This window comes from Aphelocoma coerulescens, chromosome 2 (genome assembly GCF_041296385.1).
Source record: "Aphelocoma coerulescens isolate FSJ_1873_10779 chromosome 2, UR_Acoe_1.0, whole genome shotgun sequence".
Lineage (NCBI taxonomy): Eukaryota > Metazoa > Chordata > Aves > Passeriformes > Corvidae > Aphelocoma > Aphelocoma coerulescens.
This window is the reverse complement of record NC_091015.1, coordinates 18,713,458-18,725,673: the sequence shown is the minus strand read 5'-3', so window position 1 is coordinate 18,725,673 and position 12,216 is coordinate 18,713,458. Positions and strand designations below refer to the sequence as shown.

At 40.0% G+C, this 12,216-nt stretch overlaps 1 protein-coding gene across 1 annotated transcript in view; it reads right to left on the bottom strand.

Moving 5' to 3' along the window:
- Positions 1 to 5,084: 5,084 nt before the first annotated feature.
- The window catches only part of DNAJC1 (DnaJ heat shock protein family (Hsp40) member C1), a 109,135-nt gene continuing 102,003 nt past the window's right edge, over positions 5,085 to 12,216 (bottom strand). The window contains exons 10-12 of the mRNA XM_069006660.1: positions 7,402 to 7,450; positions 6,476 to 6,954; positions 5,085 to 5,306 (exon numbers count right to left, since the gene is read on the bottom strand). Coding sequence (XP_068862761.1) covers positions 5,238 to 5,306; positions 6,476 to 6,954; positions 7,402 to 7,450 — 597 coding nt within the window. The 3' untranslated portion in view covers positions 5,085 to 5,237. The remainder of the gene's footprint in view (positions 5,307 to 6,475; positions 6,955 to 7,401; positions 7,451 to 12,216) is intronic.

Here is a 12,216-nt window from a genome sequence, read left to right as displayed (position 1 = left end):
CTAGTCAAGGGCAGTCTGAGGCTCAAAGCAGCTTCTGGGACAAGGAACAGGAAGATGGTGTTGCTGTGGGCTGTGCCATTTGAATGTTGTTCCATCTGCTCAAGGCCTAAGTACTTAATGTTTTTGTTTTATTTTCCAATGGGGAAAACTGGAATCCTGAAAGAAGACTGGTAAATGAACAAGCTGTAGGGAAATGTGAAACATCACCTGGCACAGCAAAGGGGCATCAGTTGCTCCCACCCTCCCCAGGACTAGAAAAACCTCCTGACATTTTGAGGGTAGTTGATGAATGTTTTATTCTTTGAGGAAGAGATCCAGGAGACTTCAGCATTTCTACTGATTAAATGTGTACAAGGTCCAGAGCTCAGGAGCTGTCAGTGCTTGAGCACTGGCTGTTGGTCAGTGCTGAGAAAGGAGATTACAAAGCATGGAAGGCTGGGCCCCGAAGTTACACTTGGTACTGTCAGAGCTGGAGGTAGGGGAAGAAAAGCCCAATCTACACCTGCCCCCGGCACAAGGCCTCCAGGGAATCCCGAGTGCCACTTCTCCTGGAGCCATGGACTGCTGCTTTATTCATGGACCTAAGCCAAAGCTAAAACCACTCAGGCAATATAAGTCACCTTGCTCCAACTGGAGCAAGGAATCAGTGAAAGTGCTAAGCCCTGCCTTTCCTTGTGTATTTCTTTTATTAGGAAGGGACTGCCTATACTCTGGTACCTGTCTCCTGCTAAGAGAAGTGAGAAAGGGACAAAGTTAGAAATTCTCAAAATTGTCAAGAGATTGGTGCCAGAAGCCCAAGACTGCAAGGGGTGGTTTACAGTACCACAGTCCTGGTGGACCAACAAGAAGCAGCAAGGAAATAATGAAAAGGACAGTTCTAACATCCAAACAAAAATTCAGTTCACCAGCCCTTTAAAGAAAGAGACCACATCAAAGCCAAGTTCACATGAGGGCCAGATGCAGTCAAAACCAATCTTGTTTCAATGACTTTGCAGGTCCTGACATCAAAGATGATGGTCTGTGGCTGATTTGGCACCAATCCAGTAAAGCCCACAGGGCTGTCCCTGTGGAATGCCTTAGATGCCAAAGCAGCGCAAGCCCCTCTGCAGGTCCCTGGCAGCCAAGTTGCTGAGCTCTCCTCCTGTGCTGGGAACTGCTCTGGGCTCAGTGTCACAAAAGCAGCACAGACTAAAGGTGCAGCATTCAGATTTTTCATCAAAACCCCACTTCACTGAACGACAACAAACCTTACAGCTTACAGAAGCCAACTAATTCTGGACAGCCTACATCATCTGAAATCCTGCTTTTATCAACTTTATCCATTCAAGCTGTGTTAGCAGGAGCAACTCTTTCAGCAGTAGCACTGTGTGACATTTAATGACCAGTTTTCTGATGCCTGTTTTTCGTAAGCTGCACTAAAATCTTACTGTTGGGTCCACCTAAAGGAGAACTCTTCAGTGTTCCTGTTGTTCTCAGGCCCTGTCATCTCATAAAGAGGTCACATTGCAAAATTGTTCCTGAAACATCTTTTTTTTTTTTAATTAATTCAAGCACTGAGAACTATAAAGTTGAGAGTAATGCAGTCCAAACCATCTACATTTACAAAAGGACACTGCAGACCAGCAATCTGGTCTTTCCTCTAGAACTAAACAGCCTAAATGTGAGCACTATTTACCTTCACGGCATCTCAGTCATATTCTACTGACTCACTTGTGTATGGTTGCCAGGATCTTTCAGTTTGGCACTGGGACTGGATCCTCAGCAGTAAGGGAGGATTGCCCTCCCTGTCTCATCTGCTCCAAACACTCCTTTCCATGGTGTTCTGCCCGTCCCATCAGCAGAGACGAGCAAAGACCCTCAAAGTAGGCTCAGATCTGACACATTTAAGTGCAAGTCAGAGTATAGAACCTACAGCACAGACTCTCTAGGACTAACACAAAGTTATGGTGCAAAAGCACTGTTGAGCTGCAGCTCAAAACTGCCCAGGAAAGAAAATATATTGTGCTAGCAGGCGAATTATTAACCTTACTTAAAGGAAATATGCATTCCGTGCTACAACAAAAGTTGGAAGAAGTTGCTTAAATCCCAAGCCTTGAGTGACCTTGGTTTTCACGGACAGAAAGTTTTAGAAAAACAAGCTCTGGTGTTGAGTAACAGACCCATGAGAAAACAAAGCCTGGGTACAGTCTTCCACTTCTCCTGTGAGCATCATGTGTGACCTCAGTCACCACAGACTAAAGGCACCGCTAATAGGGCTGTGTCATCATCCACAACACACCTGGCAACCCCAGGAAAGGGCCCTGAGAGGCTCTGAAAGTCTCACTCTTACCAGGCCTCCTTCCTCCCCACTGCCAAACACTAAAGCTAAAGCTAAGGCTGTGCCAATTCCATTCCTCTGGCCCTTGATGAACTGAACATGAAGTATGACTGGATGTGCTCTGGACGAAGCCTTCACTACCTTGCTCCATGAGGGATGGCTCCTGGATGGGGATCTGAGCATCTGGGTGCAGAGATCAGATCCACTGGTGCAGGGCACTGACTCACATTCCCCATCCAAGTTCCAAATGACCCACCAGTGCTCTGGAAAACCTTCCCAGTTCTTGATGCTGAGACAGTTGGGCCTGTCACCAATTCCCAGTGCAGTGCCACTGTGCAAGAGGCCAGTGCATTTCTCTTGCACAGCCAGCTTGCCTCTGCTTTCGGGGAAGGTTCAGTCTTTAAGCAGGAAGGATGCAATCCATGAATTCTCTTCCATCCATGCATAAGCAGCACATCCAGCACTCAGGTGTTCAACCTGACAAGTGTGACAGGAGGGTACATACAACCTTTGCCCATCCTTAAACATCTTCCTTCAGGTAAACTGGATTTGTCAGGAGCATTGTTTCAAGTTTCTCAGTGTGAATGGTCTTACACACAAACAAAAACTCTTACCAGTCAGCAGTGCTCGTCCTTCTTCCTTTGACCCCCATGCAGAAGGGCTGTGCTGGAGGGGAGCAGAAGGTGTTGGGAGGCACTGTGTGACTACTGATTGCCACACACTGGTGGGGCTGTGGCCAGTCTTGAGCAGGTGCTCATGTTAAGTTTAGATCTCCAGCAATAAAGGTGTCAAGAGTCCTCCCAAGTCCTTGTTATATTTGCCACTGGATTTTTTTTGCCCTGACACCTAAGTAAGCTATTTCTCGTGCCAAACTGAGCCCATTGTTACTCTTCACAGCCACAGCAGATTTGTAACATTTCCATATGGATCACATCAGGGAAACTGAGATCACACAACTGCAACGCTCCCTTATACAGACCTTGAAGACTTTTCCCTCTCTCTAGTCTAGAGCAAATACCAACAATTCCTTCCTAGCAAATCAGGCATTGCAAACACAGGATCATTCTCTCTGCTCTCTTCTGGATGCTGTACATCTCGAAGTGTGATACTGAACCAGGCACACCATCCCAGGTAAAGTCTTGTAAATCCAGACTGGAAAGATGGCTCTCTTCTCCTCACAGGCTAAACTCTCCCAGTACTTGCTTCCTTGTTTTGAAACTGCAGAAATATTCCCATTACCAGTCTATTTTGTTCATGAACAGTACATCTCCATTTGCTGATGTTCTTCTACCCCAGCTCCACCCATTAATTTTCACCTATTCCATTCACCATTTTAGCAGCTTTTCTTTGCAGCCATTTCAATTACCTTGCTTTATAGCTAGTCATTTCTCATTGAGTGTTCTGGATGACTAAAAGCTTTTGAAAGTTCAGATTTCCTGATACCTCTTGAAAATACTTCACTTGATCTCACTAAGATTCTCCCTTCATAGTAGCACAGAATTCCTGTTCCATCAATTAGCACCCACACCACAGTACAGCTTCTAAATATGTTTCATTTCCAATGCAGTTAAGCTGTGAAGTTCTCTGTGAAAAAAAATTAGATGCATTATTTTGTATCTGGGTATGTTTCCATAATATCATTATTTCTACCAAGATTTTTTTTTATATGAGACAAAAAAAACCAAACCAACAAAGCTCCAATTGGTAGAGGAACACATATGGAAGACTGTTATATTCCCTTAAAGTTTTATGGGAATGGGATGAAATGCTGTGAAATGCTGACCTGACAGAAGGAGCACAATTGGTAGTTACTGGGAAAATCAGCAGTGGAAATGGCAGGAAGTTAAAGGAGACTTTCAGCCACCAAGTTTCAATTTTGAGTTCAGATACGTGATCCTCTGAGTTTTCATTTTGATTTTGAATTAAAGCTCAAAAGATTTTTAAAATCCTGGTATAAATCAAATTTGAATGCTAAAAAATGCTTTTAAAAATTCCTTAATGTTTCTTGTAAAAGACTGTGATCACTGCTCTGATTTATTGCTGTAATTTACAGCCCATTAAGTATCCTTTATTCCAGCATTTTAAGCTTTTCATAATTCTGGAAAAGTTATACAAAACAAAATTACAAGGAGGGAATAATATAACCCTTATTACCTATTCTTCAAATTGAATCCAGGGTATACAACCACCCCCCAAATATGAGAACTCTTAGCCCAAGAATGTTAGCCATTCTGCACTTAAAAATGGTCCTGAAGTATTCTGTATCTCTTAATTTCAAATTAAAAAATTAAGGCCTTTGGTGTTTTTACCCATTTCAACTTTACTGTATTAACAATGCTATCAAATATCACTGTGTATAACTGCAGGGTTGGCAAATAAAGGTATTATATTGCAGGTGCATATAAATATACGTGGAAATTAATACTAGAAATACTACTTATTTCAAAATATGACTAGGCATTTATAAGAATAAAGTGTTTATAAGCATATGGTCTTGGATTTAGAGGTGCAAGAAAGAAAAATATATTTTGAGTGCAGAGTTTCATTACTCTCGTGCTTGCTTAACAATTTCAGGTCAATGCTCTCTTTCAAAACAAATCTAATTTACTTGTACACTGTATATCCATTGGCTGCAAACCTACCAGATTCAGTATGTGATTATCAGAGGGGGTGTTCCTGAAGGTCTGCTCACTTTTAGACATTATTAGCACACATCTGCATAAGCAGCTCTTCAATACAAACACACCTTCATTCTTCAACACGCAAACCAGGTAAGATACTATAAGATTTATTAATATTTTCTTTTACTAAGGCACATGATGTATAGAAATACTGAGGTACAAAAATGCAGTTTCCTGCACATGAGATTTAAAACCCCATTTTGACAAAGATGAGCTACATCTCTTCTTGCTCACAACATTCAGCTTTTAGCCATTTTTTTCTTTTGTACCAGTTCAACAAGCAACTTGTATCTTGCTATACACTCCTCCTGAAAGGAAACACAAAAGTGTTATTCAAAGGTTGAAATTTTAGTATTGCTTTAACTCTATACATGCTACCTTTTTCTAGAAGAAGAGTTGGGTTCTGGGGGTTGTGTAGGGGGTTTTTTTGAGTGTTTTTTCTGTTTGCTTGTTTGGGTTTTTTTCTTGGTTGGTTGGTTGGTTGGTTGATTTCTTGTCGCTTTAAAGTTGCACACTAAATTTGAGAAGGGGAATCTACGTCTAGGGAAGAGGGGGTTAGAAAAATGAACTTGCAATTTACATTTCTCAGTGGCTTATTTATCTCTTCGAAGAGTACACAAACCCAAGAAACAGTTGCCCAGTACTTCCTGACAATGACTGCAAGAGCAATTATTGAACAGCTGTATTGCAGTATCTATTTAAAACAGTTACTCTGGTGTGAGCCCCACTGCAGGCAGGTTAAGCCAAGCCTTCAAGGTCACTGATGCAGCACCTGCTGACACCAGAGACTGCAGAACAACTTCAGAGCCAGAGAAATACCCAAATCCTTCCCTATTGCACTTCCTGCTCCCTCACACTGTGTTTGGCACAAATACTACAGGGCTTTTCTGCAGCTACAGTGGCTGAAGCAAGCAAACTAAGCTATCACAACTTTTAAGAGATCAGGCACAGACCATCTATATCAATGACAATGAATGCTTTTTTAAAAAGCTTACAAAAAGCTTTTTAAATACTTACAAAAAGAACATTAGATAGATTATTGAGCATTTAACACTTGCAGATGGATTACTTATTTTGTCTGTTCATTGAGATGGGTTGAGAAAAGTATTGTGAAAGTGTAAGCAAAGCAGCTCACCAACATTTGGTTACTAACTTTGAATCAAAATTTGTTTTAAAATCTAATTTGTCCTGCAATTGAAGATCTGAAAGGCAGAGGAGAGGTAGGTATTTTAAATGAAACAGGAATTATTTCAACATTTTCTGTATTAGATCAAACAAACTGAAATGAATGAAAAAGTGTTTTAAATAAAACAACAAACATGACAGTAACGCTCTTTAGGTCACCTGAGTCTAGACTGAGAGGCCAAGTAAAGGCCTCACCTTTCTGCCTGGACCCTCATTCTTAAGGTAATCATAAATCAGTAGCAAGTATGTTTCCCCTCAATTTATACTATAGTTCAGTCAAAACAAGTCATACCTTGCTTTTTCCAGGAACACATTTTGCTATTTTATCCCAGCGATCTGATGTTCCCTTTGGATGCTGCTGCAAGGCCATTTCAAGAAGCTTCTGTTGATTTTGAGTCCACAGTTCTTCTGGTGCACGGCTTTTCTCCCTTCTTCTGCTCTCATCATCACTCTCTTCCTCTTGCTCAGTGTAATCAAAATCTTTCTGACGTCTCCCTCTGCCCTTCTCTTCTGGTGCCTCTTTTGTTGCTAGCAGAGCCATTTCAGGTGCTTTGACAATTTTTCGTCTGCGGTGTCTAGTTTCAGTTGCACTGGTCTCCTTTGGATCTGTTTGGACATCCATCTGCTCCGGTGTAAGATTGTAGTTCCCCTCCTCCTCCACTTCCTCCTCCCTTTCTCGCTGGGTGATTATGTGATCCGGCAGATTCATGTTGACTTTGAAATTTTTAGAATTGTGGGCCAGCGTTTTAAGCTCAGAGAGCCTAATGATACCTGTTAGAAGCACTGCTGTTACACTTCTGAAAAAGTAAAACACCCCACAAGCAAGCAGGGAACTGCCCACAAATTAAAGGTTCTGGGAACAGCTGAGTGGACAAAAAGCTCTTCTGGACGGACAGCTTAAGAAATAAAAAAATTGAGAAATCAAGCTATTCATGGTGTTGAACTTTGTCAATTAGGAGCTTATCTGATCTATGGGAAGTGCTGCTAAATTCCCACACTGATATAAACGAGGAGAGTAGCCTGAACAAATGAACAAACCCCACAATAAATGGAATAAGAGATCCCGGGAAGATATAGCTCAAGGGAAATGTTCCCTCAGAACACCCAGCAGTTCTTCTCTTTTCTCCAAGTAAGTCAAGGTTGCAAAAATCTCTCTGCAGAGCAGACTCTGAAAGGCACAGCTATCACCCAAACCCAGTGATTTTCATAAGCACACACCTGGTGTATATGTAACAGAATCCTTCACCTGTTTGGCTTTCAGAGTAACCTGCATGAAAACAACAAATATAAAGGACTATTAAAAAATTATATCATTGGGGCTATTGAAGAATTTATGATTAGCTTACCACGAAACACCTACATTGAAGACACATTAAATATGGTGAGGCTGTTGTTCTTTGGCTGCCTTTGCTCACATATGGAGCCCAAACTGGCTTAAAGTAACCTTCTAGATTTTGTTCTTTCTAAACGATTCCTGGCTTATTAAAATAATTTAAGTCATGCTACACATTACTATTACTATCACCATAATACACCACAGTTGATACTCAAATTTTATTTTCTTTCCTTGTTAAACCCTAATTTTCCGACCTAAAAATAGAAACAAATGAGTTATCTTCTATATGTTAGTTTCTCAATACTGAACAAAAGAACAAAATAACCCACATAGGTCCAGATGATGAAGCACATGAGTGGTCAGGCATTTGGTCCCCAAATGAAATGTAACAGTTTGACTGCCAAACATCAGCAAAGACACCTCCTAAGTCCTGGTACTGCAGCAAAAAAAGTTATTACTGATAGTCCAAAGGATAGAGAGCTGCTTGATTCAACTGCTCCATGTATACTGAAATTTCTGTCCTGGGAGAAAAGTAACACTAGATTTAGCATTTTTCGGTTTTTTTAAAGTACAAAGTGATTGTTTCAAAATTTGTTCTGTTTGTAAGCAAACAAGCAGACTATCTCCCCACCCAGAAAAAGGGGCTTCCTCATCCCGAATTTCTAGACTTCACTACAGATAACAAGACAGGCTTCACTTAAAATTAAGATTCTTTAATTACTTAGCATCTTTGTTATATAAAATGACCACAGAATTATAGAATGGCTTGGCTTGAAAGGGACTTTAAGGATCATCTGGTTCCAGCCCTCCTGGCATGGAGACACCTTCCACTGGACCAACCAGGCCTTGAACACTTTCAGAGATCAGGCATCCATGATTTCTCTGGGCAACCTTCTCCAGTGCCCCACCACCCTCACAGTAAAAAATTGCTTCCTAATATCTCATCTAAACCTACTTACTGTCAGTTTAAAGCCATTGCCCCTTATCCTATCACTACAGGCACTTGTAGAAAGTCCCTCTCCAGCTCTCTTCTAGTTCCTTTTAGGTAGTGGCCTACAGTCCCAAATTCAGGTACCACAAAAAAGGCATCTTAAAATGTAGTATTCAAAGAAATATACAATCTTTTTAATTACTGAAAATGTTTTATAAATACTAAATATCAATTTCTTTTTTTCTTTTTGAATGTGAGAACTTTGTAAAAAAGCTAGAAATTGAAATCAAGTAGTCTGAACCACCCAAGTCAAACTTAAAATGTGAACAGGCAACACACTGAATCAAACTTGATACTACACGGGATGGATTCCCTGTGTTCCCTGCTCTCTGAACCTGGGACCTCAGATGTTAATATTCATTTAGTGAAAGGTGTGTGGTAGTATGCTGCCCTTACTAAGGGCATCCCTTACTAAGTCAGGAATTCCTCTGTGTGGGATTTACCCACAACAGGAGTCATTTAGGCCTCCTGAGGCACAGCACAGACTTCTGCTGTTTTAGCTACTTAATGTTAACAATAACAATTATTCCCTACTCAGAGCAGCACTAGAGAGCAAACCTGCCAGAGGGTTGTAAAGCCATTTGCTGTGAGAAGAATTAAATATTAAGATTCAGGATTTTTGTTCTATGACAAGATTCATAAGTGAGTACCTCAATAGTTAAAATACCTTGGTACCATCTGCTTCTAGTCTGGTCTGTTTGGTTCCTCCCACTCACCTTTCTGCCCATGAAATTGCAGCAGTTTGCTGTAAAAATAGGCTGGTGCTGGATCTCCTTAAGGAAATGACAGCAAGACTTAACAAGGCAAAGTGGTCTATTTTCCCTACAAATTAAGCCTCATTTTCTGGGATGATTAAGTTCAAATGAAAACTCTGTGAACAATGAAATCCCAATCCTAATTAACCAAAACCTTTATCCAGAGGTAGACATCTGGCACAGAAAACTCCAGTTTCTACTGTTGCAATATGATAAAGTTTTAATTGTTTGAAGAAAAATCTCAGAATACTGTACTATGAACAGATAATTTTAAGTGGCACCAACAGTTCTGGGATCTGCATGATCCCAATTTTGAAACAACAGAATGGATCCTCCTTGAAACACATGATCCATTAATAGAAATTGCCTTCCTTAAAAAATTTATATTCTAAAATAATCAAAATTAAAATGCTTGTGTTCCATCTTCAGCAGTGTCTCTATGTACCAATGATTTAAAAGGCTGAGAGGAATGGAAACCGTTCTTGACTGCTGAACAGAATGGATCCTCAGTGGTGTCCTGCTATGCATCTCTTAAATCGAAATTATGTTATATAAAATGGATTACAATAGATTATTTTCAAAAGAGGAAGAAGAATTTGCCATGCAAACAAGTAGCTTTTAGAGCTTTCTGCAATGACACAGTGGATTAATTATAAATATGACAAGGCCCTATCTATCTTTGTGTATTCCAGAAAACTGTCTCTAAACCATTTTGCTATCTTTTAAGTAAGTCTTCCAGAGATTTACAGCCTGCACATAAGGACACAAAGGCAAGAAAAAGAGAGCAGAAAAGATTCCCTGAATAAAATAGAGCAGAATAAATTGCCAGCAAAGACAGGCACCATGAGCTGCTTCCTCAGTGCCAACTGAGTTCAGTTTTCTCTCGGTTGAACCTCTGACGTTTTCAGAGGTCAGCAATTATCATTTTACCTTTCAAGCTGAGACTACACGTGCAATACAAGCTTTGCTTTGGAAGTGGTGCAAATCAGCTGGATTTCAGTTTCCTTTACAAGACAGGTGTTTCCAAACCAGGTTAGTGTAGGTACTCCATAACAGATATAAATTTTGCTGCATATTACATCTAATTGGACTAGAATCTAAACCATCCCTCTCCATTTGAACAGTGAAGGATTTTGGCTTATTCCCAGATCCTGATTGCATTTCGTATTTCCCCTTACGTGCAAAAAATTCAGGAGTAGCAGTCTTTCCATAGGTTATCCTATGTTGGCCAACTTCAGTCATTATAGCTTGGTGAACCCAGATGTAACATTTGTAGTAAGTTACTCCATTCATCACATCTAGTACTTCCAAGACTATCTTTTGAAGGCTTTATGGTATCTGTTCATATTTTGATGGACTTCCAATTTGAACATTCACCAGGTAAGCTGGAAATAACAACTGTGTGTATGGTTTAGATACTGAAAATTTACTGCTTCAAACATTGAACCAGCACCTTCAGTTGACGTAAGTTTGACAACTCGTCAAGCTTCCCACAGGTTTACAATCATCATTCACAGGTTACAGGGGAAGATTATTTGTCTATTATTATTTTTGTCAGCTTTTTTCTTCATACAGATGTTTGCAAGTCCTTTTCCAGGTGCTATGTACAGTTCATGTTTACTCCAGCTCTTCACTGAGAGTTCAGGTATCACTTATTTAGGCTTCGGATTTATGTGTCCATCAGCCTCAACTGTCATTGTCATTCCAGATGCTGACACAGGGCAAGCACCGTTAACATGTCAGTATTAAACTGCTGAGGATAATTAGGAATCCAGCCTATGGATCATATGAAATTGTATTTCAATTTGATCTGTTTGAGTTTAATCAGTGTTCTTGCCACTCAAATCTGCAGACTCTTCTTCTACCTGTTGCTCCATGCTTTTTGACATTCTTCCTATCAATTTAAATTTCCTCTCCAGGGGTGAATAGTGTTACTTACTAGCTAGTTCCTAACTGATTCATTAAAAATTCACTAAGTTATGCAACATAAGTTGCTCCATTGCTTTCTCTACTCAATTACTTATCATAGCTTGCTTATATGATATGATATGATATGATTACTTTTTCATTAGTTAACAGATAACCTACTTGGAAAAACTTACTCAAGGTATGAAGCAGTTGTAGAATACTCTCTTGTAGTTATTATTGCTATTTGTTCCTGCGTAATTCTTTAAAATTACAGCTTTCATGTATATTAAATTATGAGTTTCATCCTGACTGTGAGAAGTTGAACTAAAAGCCTGCTGTTATTGACAACAGCTTTCACCAGGGTATTAGCCAACCCCCTTAAGAAATCCTGGGTCTGGGGACACCTTAAATAATAAGGATCAAGACTGTGAAATTGATTTAAAACAGAAGACAGAAGATCTCATATTCCTGCAAGTATTTGTACTGCTGAACAGACACACTGCATTATTTTATAGGAATCAACTTTAAATGTTGTAGGCCACCAGGGATAACAGAAGTCACAAATAAAGTCAGGTAATATCATGCACAGTGAAACAGATTTCCTTAGACAGATAAAGATGACAAAAAAAACCCTGGATGCAAGCAATCAAATTTCTGGAGTAGAAATCAAACTATCTTACTATGGGACCTACAGAAAGAAACCACAGGAACAATTTGCTTCTGAGAACTCCCTTCTGAACTCAGTTTCAATAGCTCTTCAGCTATAAAAAGATTCTATCGAAAGCAAGTGGGATTAGTGGGATGATTTTATGTGATGAAAGCCAGACAGAGCTGGTTTCCTCCTGTACTGCTAACAATTAGTCCAGATCACAAAGACTAGTTGCTACTTAACAACACACCTAGCAGTAAAAACATTCCTCATCGTGACCATCCAAATGTTAAAACTCTTACTATCCTGGACACCTGCCACCTCTTTCAGATGGGACAATTGATACTTCAGAGATACACAGAAAAAAAATATTCAGAATCAGCTTAAAAAACTC